Source organism: Pan paniscus, chromosome 1 (assembly GCF_029289425.2).
Source record: "Pan paniscus chromosome 1, NHGRI_mPanPan1-v2.0_pri, whole genome shotgun sequence".
Classification (NCBI taxonomy): Eukaryota; Metazoa; Chordata; class Mammalia; order Primates; family Hominidae; genus Pan; species Pan paniscus.
Window position 1 is genome coordinate 137,849,172 of NC_073249.2, and position 21,544 is coordinate 137,870,715.

The 21,544-nt window shown below is 37.5% G+C and overlaps 1 protein-coding gene and 1 long non-coding RNA gene across 5 annotated transcripts in view; one reads left to right on the forward strand and one right to left on the reverse strand.

The window, feature by feature from the left end:
- The window catches only part of LOC117974626 (uncharacterized), a 32,367-nt gene extending 23,254 nt beyond the window's left edge, over positions 1-9,113 (reverse strand). The window contains exons 1-3 of the long non-coding RNA XR_008626372.2: positions 8,649-9,113; positions 6,086-6,231; positions 5,062-5,213 (exon numbers count right to left, since the gene is read on the reverse strand). This is a non-coding gene — a long non-coding RNA (uncharacterized LOC117974626). The remainder of the gene's footprint in view (positions 1-5,061; positions 5,214-6,085; positions 6,232-8,648) is intronic.
- GBP2 (guanylate binding protein 2) lies at positions 207-20,233 on the forward strand. 4 transcript variants are annotated; one of them, XM_003808393.7, is made up of 11 exons: positions 207-492; positions 4,388-4,594; positions 5,104-5,231; positions 6,088-6,197; positions 8,605-8,801; positions 9,144-9,386; positions 12,072-12,352; positions 13,684-13,896; positions 16,103-16,205; positions 16,499-16,692; positions 18,078-18,302. In XM_003808393.7, the coding sequence occupies exons 2-11, from the start codon at positions 4,405-4,407 to the stop codon at positions 18,192-18,194; spliced, it is 1,776 nt and encodes a 591-aa protein (XP_003808441.3). In that variant the 5' UTR covers positions 207-492; positions 4,388-4,404; the 3' UTR covers positions 18,195-18,302. The 4 variants fall into 4 exon arrangements, with proteins under 4 accessions (XP_003808441.3, XP_063456030.1, XP_008958724.3 ...); XM_063599960.1 differs by lacking the exon at positions 18,078-18,302 and adding an exon at positions 19,303-20,233 and having other exon boundaries at positions 212-492; XM_008960476.6 differs by having other exon boundaries at positions 212-492; positions 9,144-9,362.
- The last annotated feature ends 1,311 nt before the right edge of the window (positions 20,234-21,544 follow it).

Sequence of the window (21,544 nt, forward strand, 5' to 3'; positions counted from 1 at the left end):
GGCTTTCTCATCCACATGCTTCTCAAACTGGCCCACAAACATGAGATAAATAGCACTATTTTAAATGACCCAATGAAGGGGTTTTTAAAACTTAATATAGCAAGCAGTCTCTAAGATCTTTTCCAATGATAAAGTGGAAAGTTCCTGGTTGAGAAATCATGACAAACCCTCTTACCAGCACAGCTGTCAACAATTCCTTTTATGGTGAATGAGTCACTGCTTTAGTTGATACTTTGTTTCATATTAGTGCATTTCTTTGCAGAGGTTACCTCTTTTTCTTGTCTCTCATCAGGTCTCTGACATTGACAGAGCCTGGACGTTGGAGGAAGCCCCAGGACGTTGGAGGAGTAAAGTAAAAGTCCACAGTTACCGTGAGAGAAAAAAGAGGGAGAAAGCAGTGCAGCCAAACTCAGAAGAAAAGAGAGGAGGAAAAGGACTCGACTTTCACATTGGAACAACCTTCTTTCCAGTGCTAAAGGATCTCTGATCTGGGTAAGACTGGGGCAGGGGTGGGAAGATATTTACCAGGGTTCATCAGTTTTATCTAAATTGACCATTCCCACGATAGGCCGCAGCTGAGCCTGCTGTGGGACACAAGTCCACATACTATCCTGGCCCTATCAAGTGGCTGCAGGTTCCTTAGTGCTCTCTGCTCCTGCTGTGAACTAGTCTCCAGCAGAGGTGGAGCCTACATAGAGAGATGGGAATGTTTCTAAATTGTTATTTCTTTCTTGACACTATCTTAAATTAACTTTATCATTATTAGTATCTGCTTAATAAAGTTAGGGCTCCATCACATTCATTATTGCCACTTGTAGAGCTCTAGGTAAATGAAGGTAGGCAACTTGGGATCTGCAAAGAGAGGGAACAAGTTATTATAATTAGGGAGCTTATACAATCTTTGTGCAGCTACTTTTCTGAGTCAGTCATTGATTGATTCCCATTTTAAGGTGGTTTACATCATGCTATAAAATGAAACAGAAGTCTTGCCAGAAGTGTCTGTGAGCCATTGTTGTAAGAGAAAATGGGTCCTGACCACAGAAAAATAGTTTTTTTGCCATTGTCCCCTGAAGGGATGGGAAACAGATAATTAGATATAAGCCTTCATCAGAGCAAGTCAGAAGTAATCGACTCCATATTATAAACAAAGCACTCTTTATTATAGGAGAAGGAAAGCTGTAATGCTTACAGTCTATGATGGTTTGTTAAAGAAGTTATAAATGTTATATCATGATCATTTTAAGTTACAGGGATTGAGACATTCAAGGCAAAAACACAAATTAAGATGTTACTACAGGAAGGCTTCTTGCTCATTTTAAATTTACAAAATTATCAAATTATCAAGGCCTGGTTAAACAGGATATGCCTACAATTGTGTATATACTGCTCTCCATGAAGCAGAAGTCAGAAAAAAACAAGCCCTGGTTCATCAGAGAATGTTTCCTGATGCTGGCTTCATTACCTGAAATAACTGAAAGCAATATGCAAACTTATATACATGCAGGTAATAAAGAATCAGTCTTAAAACACAGAGAGGTTAAAATCTGGTAACATAATTGAGTAAAAAATCAGCAGATTTTCTACATGTCAGATTTGAGATACCAAGCTTTAGTGAATAACAGGTGAATGCTGATTCACAGCAAATATTAAGAACAAGTGATGTCCTGTGGTAGCTCAAAGGGCTTCCTGCATAGTGATAGGAAGAAGCCACTGGGTAACCTGAGTCCCACAGTCTGACCAGACCCTGTCCGTAGAGGGGCTTGGAAGAAATCAGGACCAAGGCTGGGTTAGAATGGTATCTATGTTTCAAAGTATGGAGATATGTATGACACAAGAGTCCCCAGGTAAAAGTTCCTATTACTGTGTACATGAGCTTAGTGAGCTCAGCTTTGCTCAGTCCAAATATCTAAACGTGAATGTGAAAAGTTTCCAAAGAAAATTTTGTAATTAAGTCAGAAAATGTGACATATCTAGAAAAAAAATCCATTTTCTGAACAGTGAGATACAAGATGATCTGGTGGGAATTCAACCTGATACATCCTTCTGGAGAGGAACTTGGCAATATCCAACAAAATAAAATGCTCTTACCTTTTGACCTGGCAATCTCACTTATAGGATGCTATCCTAAAGTTACTCCTATAGCAATATAAAAATAAACACTCACAAGGTTAGCAGAGGTTTTCATTGCAGCATTGTTTGTAATTGCTAAATATTAGAAACAATCTAAAAGTCTATACATAAAAGAACGGTTGAATAAACTGTGCTATGTCCACATAAATGGAGTAGATGCCTGTCAAAAGAATTGAGAAATCTTCCTACGAACTGATATGGAAAGACTCCCATATTTCTAAGTGATGTGATCTTTTTGTTGGAAAATGTGAATAAGAAAATATACATGTATATGCTCATTAATGAAAAAAAGTCCAAGAAAGGTAAACTAGAAACTAACAAGATTGGATATCTATGGAGGATAAGTGGGCATGAAGTGGAAAGAATAGAAAGACAGATGGAATGGGAATGCAGTGCCAAGATGAAGGGAAAGCGACACTTCTCTGACTACAGCTTGTTGTAAAGCTCTGACTTTCAGAACTCTGATATTTTGCATACTCAAAAATAAATGCATACTTAAAATCAACCAACAAATGAACCTAACTATATTACAAATAAATAATTTAACTACACCAAAGAGAATGGAGAAGGAAATAGTAGTCTAAGCAACTTTGGAATACAGTGTTTTGACTGTATGTGTAAGACCAAAGACAAGAACTTTTAACTAATAGTGCACTCTAGTTAGCAAATTTATCTTTCAAACACTTATGAGTTAGTAACTTTAAAACAAATTATATGTACTAGAATTGAGCAAATAACTAAATTTATTATGTATAATGACACACTCAGAGAAAAGGTTTTAAAAACAAGGGGAAAACATGAATACGTTTTGTTTTGTTGAATTGGAATTAGAAATATCAGAAGAAACTTAAGCTTATATATAGAAACGGATAGATGAGAAATAAATGTAGATGTGTGTATTCATGTGCTGGTATATAAACATAGATTTCTTAACTTTCCACCTGAGAGGGCCTAGAAGTAATGACTACACCTAGTGTGATAATCTTTTTGTCTATCTACCATTATCCAATGAAAGCAACCAGAGCCCTTGGGAGAAATGGTCGATTCTAAGGCTGAAGCAGAAAAAATATTAGATAAGCCTGGCATATATTGTAATGTCAGAAGGAAAGATGCACTGAAAATATGATGGAAGCACGTCCATAGAACCTGGGCTACAGCTTGAAGGAGCTCTCAGTGAACTAATCTGGGACGAGTTGAGCAATGAGATAAATAGTGATAGTAAAGTGTTACCCATATGATAAATCTACACTGATCTACTGTAGATCTACACTGATACAACTAAATGATTAAATAAGTAAATAAAATAAATAGAGGAGAAAGGGCAGTTCTTGCTCACATTAGAACTCTAATAAATGTAGAAGGAATGAAAATAGAAAATTACTTTTAGTCAAACATCACAGTAAGTTATAAGCAAGAATTATCAACAGATGCTAAAAATAGTAACTGAAAAAATTATGGAAGTATGATGAATCTTTATTTGCATAGTCTTCAAACTGTCTCTTCAAATGGTACTTTTTAGTGACAAAATGGTACATAACACTTTGTGGTAGAGAAACCTGGCAGAGAACACCTTAACCAAGTGATCAAAGTTAAGGTCACAGCACCAGAAAAAGTCATGTCAACATCATGAATCCCTTAATACAAGACACTGAAAATGGCAGAACATCACTTTGGTGACATTTGCAAAAAAAAAATGTATAACTTCAATCTAATAATAAGGAAACATCAAAAAACCCAAATTGAGGGATATTCTACAAAATCATAGCCAGTCAACTTCTAAAATGTCAAAGACATGGAAGACAAGGAAAGAATAAGGAACTATCAAAGATGCAAGGAAAATACAGAAACATAATGACAAAATGCAATGAGGAATCCTGGATTGGATCATGGAGCAGAAGGACATTAGTGGGAAACTGGTGAAATGTGAATAAGGAGTGTAGATTAGTTATCACTCTACCAATGTTAAAATCCTTGTTCTATGGTTATGGAAAATGTTAACTTTAGGGGAAATGATATATGGGAACTTTCCATACCCATTGTACATCTTTTCTGTAAGTGTATTTCAAAATAAAGTTATTTTTAAAGAAAGCCAGTGAACCAATTTGTAAGACAGCCTTAAAGAGAAACCAGGCTTTAAAAAACGTATATGAAAAAATGTTCAAGCATAGAAAACAAAAATTTAATCCATATTGTAAAGTTCAGCATAGCTAGCTACCTAAAAACTGCTTTCCATTTCATCTTTTTCCTTGCACACAAGGGAACAACACCCTGGACATGGCTCCAGAGATCAACTTGCCGGGCCCAATGAGCCTCATTGATAACACTAAAGGGCAGCTGGTGGTGAATCCAGAAGCTCTGAAGATCCTATCTGCAATTACGCAGCCTGTGGTGGTGGTGGCGATTGTGGGCCTCTATCGCACAGGCAAATCCTACCTGATGAACAAGCTGGCTGGGAAGAAAAACGGTGAGTGACACCAGCAAAGCTCTAAGCCCCTTCTGTCCGTACACACGGCGAACATCCAGCTTAGGGATGTGAGAATAGAAAGAGATGAGAATGAATGTTGAAAGCTAACTTTTAGTCCATTAATGGGCTCTTTACATTGACTTTGGAGGATTACAGTCAACTGACTCTTCCCACTTTACTTTTATTTTATACTAAGGGTATAAATGTGCTTTTCTGGAAGGAACACAATGTTAATAAAGAAAATTAACTTCTATAATAATGACTTATAAAACATTTATTAAAATGTTCATGTAGTGACAGCAAGCTTTCAATGAACTTTAAGAAAAATATGAATGTTTCAGTGTGTATTAAATATCTAATTTTCCTGTTTCCAGGATTGTAATTAAGATTTATGCCAGTTGTATTTTCTTTTATCTCTTTTAACTTCAATTATGTTAACTTTTATCTCAATTTCCAGAAACACCTACTAAGTAATTTCTTTTCCCTTTTATCCTCTCCTTCTTCTACAGGCTTCTCTCTAGGCTCCACAGTGAAGTCTCACACCAAGGGAATCTGGATGTGGTGTGTGCCTCATCCCAAGAAGCCAGAACACACCCTAGTTCTGCTCGACACTGAGGGCCTGGGAGATATAGAGAAGGTAAAAAAAAATAAGTATTTTAAAAATTTCACTTAGGTAGATTAAAATCTACATAAACCAGGTCAGATCGATAACCATCTTTGCACAATCACTCCTACTCCTTGATTTAGGGCTCTAGTTAATTATATTAATATATTATTTCTTAAAATTTGTGTGGTATAAGCATTCAGAGTGCACAATAAGTTCAATTGATTAATTATGGGTAAACCTATGAAATAATGGCTAATGATGTTTTCAGTTATTTCTCTTTCATATTATAGTAAAATGTTTTGGTGAGGCTGCTGAAGGTGCTTATAAACTTCAGTAGACGTTTTACAAACATGTCTGACTTTTTACAGTGGGATCCCACAAAGGTAGTAAAAACGTTCACATCCACACCAGCACCAGTAGAAAGAGAAGCAAAGTGTAAAATCTAATGATAACATCTTTGCTCATTAAGGATAATATATTACTACTGTTATAAATCTTAGACATAGAAAGCTTTTATTAAAGGAGCTTATTTTAACTACTGTGTAAAAAATGTCTTACTATGATGTGCCATGGAAATGGAATAGAGTCATAAACTAAGTTTAGGATACCAGTTTGAATTTTAGTAGCTGATCAAAATAGCTTCTGCTACCAAGTGCTCATGTGTTTCCTGCTGACATATATTTATATATAACACCTTAAATTATACATCATAAATATTATAAATTTGTTCTACAGGTAGAAAAAAAATACTGCATAAGGAAGTGAGTTACCTAAGTTTTCAGAACTAATGAGAGACAGAGTTGGAGTTCAGTCAGTCTTCAGCTATCTGAATTGATTGTACATTCTGCTAGTCATTCTTCTATGTGGCTTCTACAATGACTTACAGGGTGACAATGAGAATGACTCCTGGATCTTTGCCTTGGCCATCCTCCTGAGCAGCACCTTCGTGTACAATAGCATGGGAACCATCAACCAGCAGGCCATGGACCAACTTCAGTATCCTTTTTTGTGGTCCAGAACAGCAGTAAACCTAGAAAATAACAGCTTCATTTTTTCACCAAGTACAGAGGCAGACAGACAGGTACTGAAGAATTCATAAGTCCTCTCTTTAATAAATCTCATTATGCTGAACATCTCATTCTATCTCAATCTCCATCTGAACTTCAAGTCTTCCCAGTTACATGTCTCCTTAGATACTCAGCCACCCAAGACTCTGTATATCCTCTATCTGACTTAATCTCCTGTGCCTGTCCAAACCTTCAATGTCCTCTAGAACTCATGTTCTCACTTCTGCAACTCTCTATATTCTTATCATCTGCTCTAAGTGTTGCCTTCTAACTGATACCTAGCTATATACTATAGATACTATTTCTCCTACAGACCTCTCCAGTGGTCTTATGTGATGACTATTTTTAATCCCATACCTTGCATATCATAAGTGTAAGAGATGAGTTAGGTATCCTCCTTGCTCCATATTAGAGTTCTGGACACTTTCTCATTCCTTTACCGTTAAAAAGAGAATCTTCTTTAATATATATGCCCTCAGACTACACCACTATTCTTTGTTGCAATTATCTAGTAACGTTCCAATAAATACATCCTTCATTCATTAAAGATTTTAGTTCCTAGTGTCTTTTTAGAGAATAGCAACCAATAGACAATTATTTAACACCCTGGTGTCTCAGTTCCATCACCTTATTGGAACTCTCCACCCTTATTGTCATTCTCCACTCTCACACATTACTTAACCTAGTTCAGTATCAATGACCTCACCATTTCCATTAGCTTAGTTTCAAGCATTATACTGAATTAGATTTCATCAAGATCACCTTCATATTCCTATATGTAATGCACAGTTCTCACCTCATTTGATCTTCCAATCTTCCATAAACCTTTTATTTCTCTAGGAGCATTACATAAATTTGATCCCTTCCACCTTTCTGAAATGCCTGTTTCACTTGGAATTGGTTCCTATTAGAATACCACATTTCCTAATTTTCCACCTTCCTTATTGGTAGACTTTTTCAGATTACTTTACTCTATCCTCTTTCTCCTTTTAGCCTCTAAATATTATAACACTTAAGTTCTTGTGCCTCTTTTCTTTTTCTGCTTTCAGTCCCCAGATGATCACATCCAGCTTCAAGGCTTTCAGTAGCACCAATATGTTTATCACCATCAAATCTGTATTCCCAAGCATGAGCAAATTCAAACTTTTGTATCCAGCTTCTGGTGAAACATCTCCATTCAGATGTGTAAGAGACATCTTGAGCCTAAAGTGTACAGAACAAAACTTAATTTTCCTGTCCAAAACAACTCCTTCCCAGTCTTTCTAATCACATTAAATTCCCACATCATTCATAGAAGTGCTCAGATCAAAAACTTAGGAATCATCTTGGATGATTCCATTCCTTATGTTTTGGAAATTATTAATCATCAAACTCCTTCAGCTCCACTATCAAAGTTATTTCTCTAGACTAGCCAATTCTCACTACTTCCTCCATTGCCTCTCATCTTGGTTATCTTTTCAACTACCTAATTGTTTTTTGTATTAGTTTTGTTTGTTTGTTTGTTTTTGCATACACACTTGACTCAGAGATGCAATGCCAGCCAGTATGATTTAAAAAACAAAAAACGATACTATATCCTCTCTTCACTTAATACCCACCAATGACTTCCCATTAACTTTCTATTAAATTTCAAACTTCTTACTTTGGTTTACAGAGCTTGCATATCCCAACCTCTATTTATTTTAAGGCTTCTGCCCTACCACACTGGATTTCTTGATATATGTTGTACACACTCAGTAATTTCCTATCTAAGGGCCTTGCAGGGTCTGTGATCTCTGTCTGCAATGTTCCTCCATTGGATTTGTACATGACTGGTTTCTTCAATTCATTCAGATCACTGCTCAACTACAATGTCAGAGATAATTTACCTGGAAAACTACATGAACCAGCACCACATGCAGATACACACCATTATTCTCTGCCTTCCTTATTGGTAGATTTGGGAGACACCAGAGTATTAGATGAATGTCTATTGGTTGCTAGTTTCTAAAAATACATTAGGAGCTAGTTGCCCAGTTTATTTTCCTTCAAGACAATTGTTATCAATACCTGATAATTTATTTTTGTTTACCTGTTCATTGTCTCCATCATTAGAATGTAAGCTCTATAATGGTAGCATTGTCTCATTCATTACAGCGTTCTTAGTCCCTAGGGCAGTGCTTGGTTCATAGTAGGTGCTCAATAAATGTTTGTGAGTGAATGAATTCTGTAAATAAATGTTTGTGAATGAATGAATGAGCTAATAAAAAGAAACCAAATTATTTTAGGTAAGCATTAGGATAAAATGTAGTATAAAGAGTGGCATTTTCTGTAGTTTTCTTAATTTAGCATCTCAGCTATGTGACAGAGCTGACAGATCGAATCAAGGCAAACTCCTCACCTGGTAATAATTCTGTAGACGACTCGGCTGACTTTGTGAGCTTTTTTCCAGCATTTGTGTGGACTCTCAGAGATTTCACCCTGGAACTGGAAGTAGATGGAGAACCCATCACTGCTGATGACTACTTGGAGCTTTCGCTAAAGCTAAGAAAAGGTTACTGGGTCTGATGCTTGGTTGGGTAATAAAGAGAGAGCAAATAATATCAAAATAACCATTTCTGTGTAGTGCTAAAAATTATAATTTTTAACTGTATTTTTCTGACTGTTCTGCTAGAGGAAATGGAAACATTGCTTGACTATATCAGTTGGAACCAATTTTAAATTGCATTACCTACCTCTTCTCGGAGACTTTCCTTTCTCTACCCCTTTAATTTTTTATTTCTTCTTCCTAATTAATTTCCTCCTTACATGGGCTTTGTGAAAATTATAAAATTGAAAGATCATATTTGAAGTAATTAATTTGAAGTTTTACTACTTCTAATTTTCATTCCTGTAGGTACTGATAAAAAAAGTAAAAGCTTTAACGATCCTCGGTTGTGCATCCGAAAGTTCTTCCCCAAGAGGAAGTGCTTCGTCTTCGATTGGCCCGCTCCTAAGAAGTACCTTGCTCACCTAGAGCAGCTAAAGGAGGAAGAGCTGAACCCTGATTTCATAGAACAAGTTGCAGAATTTTGTTCCTACATCCTCAGCCATTCCAATGTCAAGACTCTTTCAGGTGGCATTCCAGTCAATGGGCCTCGTGAGTCACTCTCTCCACCCACTTCCTACCTGGACTTTCTCCTTCTGCCCATTGTAGAGGATAAAATGGAAAGCATAAGGGTCACTTCTGACAAATGCATAGTCTATTGATGGCAAGGAAAATACAACATGAAAATCATATTATAAATTTTACATGAAAACTATAGTATCTCATATTCCTTGCAAGGAGAAAAAAAAGAAAAGAACTAGAATTGAGTTCTGTCATGGTAAACTTCTCCACCAACTTCTCAGCTCCCTCTTTATCAAATAAACATCCAGGATATATATACTGAGCAACAAAGAAAAAAGCAAATACTATATATAAGTGAGACTTTGCCACTAACTTAACTGCAGTACAATTCCTTTGTTCAGCAATTCTAAAATATTTAGGGAATGCCTATAATGTAATGTACCAACCACTGAGTATAATGATGGATAAAAAAAAAAGTGACTTTTATCCTCATTCCAGCGTAATAGGAGCAAAAGATACTTCTGTAAAAAGTAAAAAAAAAAAAAAAGTATAATGATAAATAGTAGTTAACACAATGCATAAAAATAATAGGCTGCTATGAAAGAGTAAAGGGAGAGGCAGGGAGATATAATTTAGAGTGTGAGAGAATGCTTGTCTGTGAAACTCACATGTAAGATGAGAACTTAAAAATGATTGAGTTGGCTGGGCACGGTGGCTAATGCCTATAATCCCAGCACTTTGGGAGGCTGAGGTGGGTGAATCACTTTGAGCTCAGGAGTTTGAGACCAGCCTGGGCAACATGGGGAAACCCTTCCTCTACTAAAAACACAAAAATTAATCAGGCATGGTGGCTAACACCTGTAATCCCAGCTACTCAGGTGGCTGAGTCTGAAGGATCACTTGAGCCTGGGAGGCAGAGGTTGCAGTGAGCGGAGACTGCACCACCGCACTCCAGCCTGGGAGACAGAGTGAGACCCTGTCTCCAATATATATATATAAAATAAATGGTTAAGAGCTAACCAAAGCATATAGAGGAATAGCTTTATAGCAAATAATGTAATGTGGAAATGCATAGGGCAGGATAGAACTTTGCAACTTCAAGAAAATAGAACACAGGAGGCTAATGCCTGTAATCCCAGCATTTTGGGAGGCCAAGGTGGGAGAATTCCTTGAGCCCAGGAGTTTAAGTTTAAGACCAGCCTGGGAAAAGTAGCAAGACCTCATCATTATGAAAAAATTAAAAATCAGCCAAGTGCAGTGGTGCTTGCCCAGAGTCCTAGCTACTCAGGAGGCTGAGGCAGGAGGACCCAGCATGAGCACAGGAGTTCAAGGCTATGGTGAGCTATGATCATGCCCTGCACTTCAGCTTGGGTAACAGACCAGAATTCCATCTCAATTTTTTAAACGAAAATAGAAGAAAGACAGGCGACTGGAACAAGAGAAGACTGAATAAGAGTGGTGTCATAATTGGAGGGGTATAAAGGGGTCAGGTCTTGAAAGGACTGGCAGAGGACTTTGAGGAGATTAGAGTTTGTCTAAGCTCTAGAGAAGATCTTGAAGAATTTTTGGCAGTGAGGTAACATTATCTAATTTATGTTTATACATATCTTTCTGAATATTTTGTAGATAATTTGTTGGAGTAGTGAAAGGGAGGGAATGAGAGGATGGATGCTATTTGCAGTGGTTGAGCCATAAATGGGCATTGGATTCGTCTCAGATTATGACAGTGAAAATGATGAAAATGGACAAGATCCGAACATACTTTGGATATTAAATCTAAAAGGCCTGTTGATAGAGGGAATATGGATTTATGAAGGGAATAAGAAGGAAATGCCAAGCCTGTCTCCAGCGTTTCGAGTTTAGCAATTGCTTGAATGGCTGTGTTATTTAATGAGATAGTAGCATCAAGAGGAGAAATAGTTTTTCAGAGTGGATGAAGTTTTGATATTTAGATTATTTAATATTGAGTTTCTTCTGATTTATGCAGTAAGGAATATAAGATAGGCATTAAAAATAAGGTGCAAAACTTATTTTTAATCCAAAGCTTAAAAGAAATGTCAAAGCAGGAAACAAAATACACCAGCCATCCATACAGATGGTACTTAAAACCGCAGAGAGATGAGAAGGTCCAGGATTGAGTCAAAAAGAATCATCTTTTGTTGTGTGACCAACCACTCCAGTTTGCCTAAGATGAGGTTTTCCTGGCATGTGAGACTTTCAGTGCTACACCCAGCAAAGCCCTGGCAAACTCGATGAGTTGATTATCCTATCTGTAGTTCTGATGAGAGAATATCTAAGAAGACATATTTACCTAAGCCAGACACCAGACTAGTGACTAGTGGTCTGCACCACTAAAATTAATAAAAATAAAAAGGCTAAGTTTTCTCATTGACTTTTTTCATAAATTAGTAGTGAAGAGAGAAAGGGAATAGAGGGAGAGGTGAGAGAAAAGAAAGGTAAGAAAACACATTGACCTAGTATCTCAGCCCCAAAATATCCTAACCTATTCATTTCAATATCTTCCTTTTGGGTGAAGGAAATAGGAAAGAGCCACTCCAATTTCCTCTGTGATTAGAGGTTAACAAATTATTCCATTACTATTCTTTATCCAAAACTTATTTAAAAGTATTATTTGTGACACTCACTTGAAAAGCACACAAAATATTCTGTCCCACCAACTGATAGTCACATTTTTTTAAAAATTCCCTTTTGCAGGTCTAGAGAGCCTGGTGCTGACCTACGTCAATGCCATCAGCAGTGGGGATCTACCCTGCATGGAGAACGCAGTCCTGGCCTTGGCCCAGATAGAGAACTCAGCCGCAGTGCAAAAGGCTATTGCCCACTATGAACAGCAGATGGGCCAGAAGGTGCAGCTGCCCACGGAAACCCTCCAGGAGCTGCTGGACCTGCACAGGGACAGTGAGAGAGAGGCCATTGAAGTCTTCATGAAGAACTCTTTCAAGGATGTGGACCAAATGTTCCAGAGGAAATTAGGGGTATATTTGGTGTTCTACGTCATGAGAGGCAGAAAAATATGGGCCCTTCATGGGAAAATAATTCTTTCTAGACCCCAAAATAGTTACACTCAGTTATGTGTACATATTTGAAATAATCATTAAAAGACTAGAATGTGCATAGCCTTAGACCTTTAAAAAAAGACACCTAATTTTTTACTAAAATTTGCTTTTGTTAGTTTTTCCTCTCTGGGTCCCATATTTTAAGAAAGTAAGTAGATGGTACAACTGCATTGTTAAAGACTATTTTAACTTATTTTGTCCTTTTAAATTAAAAAATACATTGTTTTTATGTTCCCTGGTAATTATCAGTGGGGACTAAATTATTTTTAAATAACCCTAATAATTTTTTTAAATGTGAGCCAATGGCAAAATATTCAGAAGGCCAAGAAAGAGAAATTAATTATATAAATTTTATTAGAGAATGTTTTTAATGTCTGCCTCATTCCAAGTGAACAAAGTATTTTTGCATGCAGAATGACCACTTGACAAATGAAAGTCCTTTCCCTAGCTAGGAAGGCAGGATCTTATAAATGATACGTTGCTACAGTCAGAGGTTCTGGTGAAGCTAGATAGCCGATGTCAGCAATTGTCACCCTTCCAACCTAAGGAGGAAAGAGAAAGCTTCATAGTTAAGTTATCTTGAGTGATTTAATGTAGATAAATGTGCTGTTCTATGAGACTTTCCAAATACTGAAAATACCTATGGCACAATCTTCATTACTTTCATTAGCCCTATGCTGAGAAAATACACAAAAATATTCTTATATTAAAGAATGTACTAAATAATCATGTACTCCTTACTGAGCACTTCTAAAAAGTCCCCGGGCTTAATACTTTACATCACCTCATATAACCCTGCAGAGAAATCTATGAGATGGGTATTGTTCCTCTGCTGCGCAGACGAGGAATCCTCAGTTCACAAAGACTGAGTGTCACAAGCCACAGTGTAGTGTATCCGGGAACTCCAGGCAGGCTGCCTGACTCCAGTGTTTGTGCTCAGAACTATTCCTGAAATGAGAGACTTGGAAAGATAAAAGTTTCGTATGAAATAGTGTATGTGCTTTGAGAATCATTCTCTGAAACAGGAAAACTGGGAGAAAGGAGCTTTAGGAAATCACAAACAGAGAAGTAGATAAATTTCTGCAATAAGCACAACTTAGGGATATTCTAGGATCTAACAGCAATGTGAGGAGCATGGCCCTATTTAGAGGGCCACAATTTCTGAAGGAGAAGCATTTTCCAGTCTCCACGTAGTTAACATCCTCCTCATGGCTTTACTGAAACATCTGTGCTGTTTTGTTACTTCACAGGCCCAGTTGGAAGCAAGGCGAGATGACTTTTGTAAGCAGAATTCCAAAGCATCGTCAGATTGTTGCATGGCTTTACTTCAGGATATATTTGGCCCTTTAGAAGAAGATGTCAAGCAGGGAACATTTTCTAAACCAGGAGGTTACCGTCTCTTTACTCAGAAGCTGCAGGAGCTGAAGAATAAGTACTACCAGGTGCCAAGGAAGGGGATACAGGTAAACTACACAGTGGGTACCATTTCTTGGGACTCGCTGAGGGGATGCTTTTAAAGCCCACTGGGAAGAAGGTAAATGGCACTGCAACTGGTGCCTAGGGCCTCTGCCTTTCATTTTTCCATTTACTGATTCATTCAATAAGAGAGCCCACCATAATAGGAATTCCTCCTCAGAAGCACAGATGTAGCCCTCAAAAAGAGGTTTATCGAATTGACTCATTTATTTATTCATCTAGTCATTCAACAATTATGTATTTTGACCTAACTGTATACCAGGAACTTGTCAAGTTGCTGGGGATACGGCAGTTAAAAAAAAAAGTTCAAGCTCTGTCAAAGTACACACAGGCAATTAGCAAATGATAGCTTATGAACAAATAATAACAACAGTTAACATTTATGTTGCACTTACTGTGTTCCAGGAACTGGGCTGAGAGCGTTATTCATTTAATACTCAGAGCACTTCTATAAAATATGTATTACTAATATCCAAAATTTGTAATTTTTTTATTTTTTTACTTTTGTGGGTACGTATGGTACATAGTAGGTGTATATACTTATGGGGTACATGAGATGTTTTGATATAAGTATGAAATGCACAATAATCACATCATTGAAAATGGGGTATTTGTCGACTCAGGTATTTATCCTTTGTGTTACAGACAATCCAATTACACTTTTTTAGTTATCTTAAAGTGTACAATTAAATTATTATTGACTATAGTCACCCTTTTGTGCCATCAAGTTTTATGCTATCAAGTATGTTGTGCTATACTTGATTTTATTCATTCTTTCTACTTGTTTTTACCCATTAACCATCCCCACCTCCCTCCCCCCACCACCCCATTACCCCTCTCAGCCTCTGACAACCATCCTTCTACTCTCTATCTTCATGAATTCAATTGTTTTGATTTTCAAATCCCACAAATAAGTGAGAACATGCAATGGTTTTCTTTCTGTGCCTGGCTTATTTCATTTAGCATGATGACCTCAAGTTCCACGTTCTTGCAAATAACAGATCTTATTTTTGTTTATCAGTTCTAATAGTTTTTTTGGTGTGGAACCTTTAGATTTTTCCAAATATAAGAGCATACCATTTGCAATAAAGGAGAGTTTGTCTTCTTCATTTCCAACTTGGATGCCCTTTATTTCTTTCTCTTTACTGATTGCTCTCGCTAGTATTTCCAATAGTATGGCAAATAACAGTGGTAAATGTAGGCATATTTGTTGTATTCCAGATGTTAGAGGAAAGTATTTTTGTTGTTCTTCCCATTCAGTATGATAATAGCTGTGAGTCTGTCATACATGGATTTTATTATGTTGGGGTATGTTCCACCTATACCCAGTTTTTTTAATGTTTTATTAATGAAGGGATATTGAATTTTATCAAATGTTTTTTCAGCTTGAATTGAAATGATCATATGGTTTTTGTCCATTCTGTTGATAGAATTTATCACATTGATTGATTTGCATATGTTGAGCCGTCCTTGCATCCCAGGGATGAATCCCACTTGGTCATGATGAGTGATCCTTTTAATGTATTGTTGAATTTGGTTTGCTAGTACTTTATTGAGGATTTTTGCATCAATTTTCATTAGAGATATTGTAGAGTTTTTAAAATTATTTCATTTCATATAGGTTTTTGGGGGAACAGGTGGTGTTTGGTTACATGAATAAGTTCTTTAGTGGTGATTTCTGAGATTTTGGTGTACACTGTACCCAGTGTGTAGTCTTTTATCCCTTGCCCCCCCTCCTTTCCCACAAGTCCTCAAAGTCCACTGTATCATTCTTATGCCTTTGTGGCCTCATATAATAGCTTATCTCCAATTTATGTGTGAGAACATAGGATGTTTGGTTTTCCATTCCTGAGTTACTTCACTTAGAATAATAGTCTGCAGTTCCATCCAGGTTGCTATGGATGCCATTGTCTTTTTCCTTTTTATGGCTGAGTAGTATTCCATGGTGTGTGTGGGGGGGTATTATATGTTTTACATATATATGAAACAATTTTTTATCCACTCATTAATTGATGGGCATTTGGGCTCATTCCATATTTTTACAATTGCGAATTGTGCTGCTATAAACATGCGTATGCAAGTATCTTTTTTGTGTAATGACTTATTTTCCTCTGGGTAGATACCCAGTGGTGGGATTGCTGGATCTAACCCACAATCACTCTTTCTTCATTCTACCTTTCTCTGTATAACCAGGCCAAAGAGGTGCTGAAAAAATATTTGGAGTCCAAGGAGGATGTGGCTGATGCACTTCTACAGACTGATCAGTCACTCTCAGAAAAGGAAAAAGCGATTGAAGGTGAGAACAGCTGAAAACACTCTACATGATCGGAAAGCTCTCAAAATGTTAGTTAGCAATATTGGTCCACCTGGAATTATTATTGTAGAGAAAGAATGGCAAGTATCATTCATAGTTCTATGAGAGTTTTCTTAACTAATCTGTATGATCATTGGTTTTCTGGTTACCCAAGGCAAAATTACAAGAAGTTTTCTCAATGATGTAAGGATAAGACAAACAAAAACGAGGGAAAGGAAAAGGGAACACCTACAATTGAATATTCATATTTTTTTCTGCTTATTTTTCTTCCACAGTGGAACGTATAAAGGCTGAATCTGCAGAAGCTGCAAAGAAAATGTTGGAGGAAATACAAAAGAAGAATGAGGAGATGATGGAACAGAAAGAGAAGAGTTATCAGGAACATGTGAAACAATTGACTGAGAAGATGGAGAGGGACAGGGCCCAGTTAATGGCAGAGCAAGAGAAGACCCTCGCTCTTAAACTTCAGGTATTCAATTGCATCATCTCAATTTTCTCTTCCAGTGCCCCATATCGAAAATGAAGTATAAGGTTGAGAACCTAATGCCTCCCAAAAAATTTTCTAGCCCAGACACTACTACATTTTTCCTTCCCTAACTATTTTTATGCCAGTCATCTCTGGTTAGTAAAGACTGTTTACTTGCAGGATACAATCACATGGAATTCTTTATTATGCTATCACTAATAAACATTGCTAGGCACTGCACAAGTATTTTACATTATGTGATCAAATTTTCCTCTAATGGTAGAGGAACTATTAGTTTCTCATTTGCTAAATGAAGTAATTATAATCTCATGAGCAATAAGTAACTTTTCTGCATCAGACTACCTAGAGAAATATCTAGCCAGTCTTTCCTACTGAGAGGGATCCATGGGGATTTTGTTTCTGTCATGCCTGCTAAGACTTTATGTCTGGAAGCACTGTTATGAGTAGAAAGATTCCCTAACCAGGCCAGGTGCAGTGGCTCACACCTGTAATCCTAGCACTTTGGGAGGCCGACGGGGGCGGATCACCTCAGGTCGGGAGTTCAAGACCAGACTGACCAACATGGAGAAACCCCGTCTCTATCAAAAATACAAAATTAGCTGGGCATACTGACGCATGCCTGTAATCCCAGCTATGCAGGAGGCTGAGGCAGGAGAATCGCTTGAACCTGGGAGGCGGGGGTTGCAGTGAGCCAAGATGGCGCCATTGCACTCCAGCCTGGGCAACAAGAGCCAAATTCCATCTCAAAAAAAAAAAAGAAAGAAAGATTCCCTAACCATCTACCCACTTAAGCACACTGGTTAAGTGCCCATGGTGCCAATACTTTCTTGTTCTCTGGGCTCTTTTCCACATTTACGTTTGCCCAGAAATACCCTATGGGCCACTGTAAGCCCTGATCTCCTCAATTTATTTCTGTTACCTCCGAATTTTGGAGACCTGTACTAAATTCCCTGATCAAACACTTGCCCTAGTCTTGAGTTATGTAGTAACCTACCAATTGGAAATCATCTATCTTTCATACCTTCCTAGATATATATTTAAGAGTCCATTCTATATAGATCAGACATGAACAACAACAACAAAAAGAACAAGAGAAAGTTATGGTTTTTCCAGAAAGACTGTTGCATGAGTGCAAATGGTGAAGGGACCGAGGAATAAAACGCTGGGTCACTAATATTTTAGAAACTGTAGAACAACAACATTTTTGAAGCTAAAAAAATCATAGAAAAATTATTGGCAGGTATAGGAGACTCAGAAGAGAGTGATAGTCAAAAATTCTTGAAGGATCAATATAAGTACCAAAAGGGGAACTAATTTGGTGGAAATGTGTTAAGCTGGATAGGCTTAGTCTCCACTTTCCCTTTTAGGAACAGGAACGCCTTCTCAAGGAGGGATTCGAGAATGAGAGCAAGAGACTTCAAAAAGACATATGGGATATCCAGATGAGAAGCAAATCTTTGGAGCCAATATGTAACATACTCTAAAAGTCCAAGGAGCAAAATTTGCCTGTCCAGCTCCCCCTCCCCAAGAAACAACATGAATGAGCAACTTCAGAGTGTCAAACAACTGCCATTAAACTTAACTCAAAATCATGATGCATGCATTTTTGTTGAACCATAAAGTTTGCAAAGTAAAGGTTAAGTATGAGGTCAATGTTTTACCTACAGAGCAGTTCAACTCATGCTTATTTATAGTACTAATTTTTAATATGATCTTTAAATCCTATATTTGAAATCATACACAAGGACTCAAGAGAGATATTGTGTAACTAGGATGCATTTTCCAATGAGATATCTTGCAGTTTCTGTTCCGGGTAGATTTTTTTCTCTCATATGCACCACCCTTACTGTATATTCAGTCCTATACTCTGATTCGGGGATTTAACTATGGTCGTAGCATAGGGCTGAAGTGTTGTGAATATGATGAAAATGTGATGAGACCAAACAAACCATGGGGCACAGTTGAGCATCACTCCTGCCAAGTGGTCTTTGTATGGCATGCTGGCTGCAAATAAAGGAGATCTGGGACACTTAACTAGGCTTTAAAGTACAGACAGTGCACAGTTCTCATTTGGGTGGAGGCTGCATGATCTGTGGGCACTAGCAGAGAAAGTGGTTGCCTCTGTGCAGAATGCATTTATGAGTAGAGGCTCCACCTTCTCTGTCCATGTAAACCCTCTAGGTAATTACTGCCCCATTCCCAGGCCACCTAGATCCCTCTTCTCTAGTCTCCCTTAGTCTTTTCTCTTTCCTGAAGTTTAGAAAATAACTTCTACAATCACAGAAAGGAAAGCTTTAACTCAAACTCAAATTACTTTCCATTCTTCTGAGGACCAGGACTATAATCTTATAAAGCCTAAAACTTGACTGCATTTTTCTCTCTGCTCCTCTGCTGTGACATTATATCCTCAAAGCTACTCAGGGTAAATGACTTACTAGGAAAAAAAAATGACAGATTGAAAAATCAAGAATAATTCATTAATACAAAACATTATCCTACTACAATTGTTTCAGGATGTGTATTATTCAGAGTTCTTCATGGCAAATAACAATCTGCTCAGCAATTTAAGTAAAAAGTAATTTACTTTTTAAGACCATTAGGTTGCACACCGATGCTCCAGAATTGTGAGGGAGCCATACTCTACAGCTATTCCACCGAGGATAATACTACCATTGTAAAGGCATCTCACGGGAAAACAACACAGCTACCATGAACCAGCACCATGATCTCTGGATGAAATGCTGGAAGCTTCTGCAGTGTCAGCTATGAGTAAATGGATGCCACCACCTTCACATTTTCAGTAAACAAATACTCCCCTACCCCATGAAAAGTTGCATCTTTGAGCTGCTCACATCTCCAGCTAAGCCTCACAAAAGTCAATCTGCAGGGAAGAATCTAAATCATATGCCTACCCATGGGAAAGTCTGAGAATTAGAGTATTTTTGTCTTCTACTTTTGGAGGAAGAAACTAATAACGTGGGAAATTTTCCTGTATGTTTAAGTCAACCAGTTTTTCCATGCAGATGTATGGAGATAAATCTTATAGTAGGAATAACCTAAGACTTGAGTTAGTATTTTTGTGTACATCAGATACAACACTCTTCTCATCTTTTTTGTCATTATTTTTCAATGTTCTTTTAATCTTTCCACTGTTGTTTCATGTCATGCACTTTGTTAATATTCTTTAAGTTATTCTTAGTTTTTAACAATGATACTTAAGAAAGACTTAATAGGACTATAGAATAGGTACTCCCTATTCCCCAACCCTGGGAACACAATATAACATATTAGTTCATTTGTATTTAAGATTTATCTTGTTTACGCCTCAGTTTAGTTATTGCTCTTACCTTTCAAACAGTTAATATTTTGTATCTAGTTCTGTGAAAGCAAAAAGCAACTTTATTCTTTCTTACAATTCCCCTTTTACTTAATCGGAACATTTCTTTCCTGTTTGTTCATTAGTCACTCTCAGATAAATGAATAGTCTCTTTTTCTAGAAAAAATAAATAACATTTGACCTAAATTTTTAAATGTCTGAGTTTTGATTTAAAGTTCCTCCCCTTGTATCTTGCTCCCCCTCAGATTCCACTCAGTCACACAGCCCAGGCCTGATTCAGCCTTACAGGCACACAGTGAGAAAGGTGTGCGGCTTTTTATTTTCATTTCCAGCTCTCCCTCCCACTGGGTACACTAGCTCATGTTGATGATGCCTTCAAGTTGTTAACACTAGAGTGCAGGGAATTAAGGAAAAGAAACCTTACATGATACATAACTGATCTGGTGTTGGCACCTTCTGGTGGTGGCTTAAGTCCTTAAGGATGATTTGGGTTCTTTGCTGATCCCCCTTGCCAGGACCTCCCAATAGCACGTCCCTATTGTAGTCCACTTCTGATTCCTTTCCTCAAATTCTCTCTTCTAGAGATCCACTCATTCAATATATTCTTGGTGTTGAGATCAATGCCTCTTGACATGTTGACATCTTGTGCAGGATTTCCTTCAATATGACCCAAGTCCAGAACACCCCAGTGATTATACCCATGAGAAAAACTCATGCACACCAGTTTAGCCATACACTGTAGGAACAGGATTCCCCCAACTCTCTTTTCTTTCCTATTTTGCCACAAACCATTCCATCCCAGGCTATCACTTTTAGATGTTTTTAGGCATAAGTTGGGCACCAGTACTAGTGTCCCCAAACCCCAAAGAGCACATATCAGCTTTTCAAGAGGATCTTTTAAGTGCCCAATGCTACTTAGTTTGTAAAGATAGTAAGAAAGAAGCACCTCTCATTGCCCTATGGGGAAAATGAGCAGAGATAAAAAGAGGGTGGATATCAATGCACACCAATAAGTCTCTCAAAAGAGTTCTCCATTGCTAATCTATTCTGATCAGTCTCTTTAACTCATCTTATATGCCCCAGATGCAACTTGGTGTAAGACTTACACAATCTCTCAGTACTATTATTTTAGAAAATGAATAATCAAACATTCATAATTGGAGGGGAAAGGTAGAGATACACATACTTAGTTCCAGATTGTTCTAGTCCACTTTCTTTCCTAGCCTACTTTGAAGAACAAGGAGCAGTTATTAAACATAATTTAACCTTCTTTTTTTTAACAAAGTGAGTTATCATTTGAACCAAGTGCCAGAACCTTGTGGCATTATGAACTGTCATAAAATGTGGTTAAAAGTCTTAGTAGTCTGCGCAGTGCATTCTGGGGACCGAGGTCGAGCCAGCCACTGCTGCCGTCGCCTGAGGGAAGCAAGAAGAGGCCGCGACCGGGAAGAAAACGCTGAGTCGCCACTGGAGAGAAGTGGACTCCATAGCAGCAGA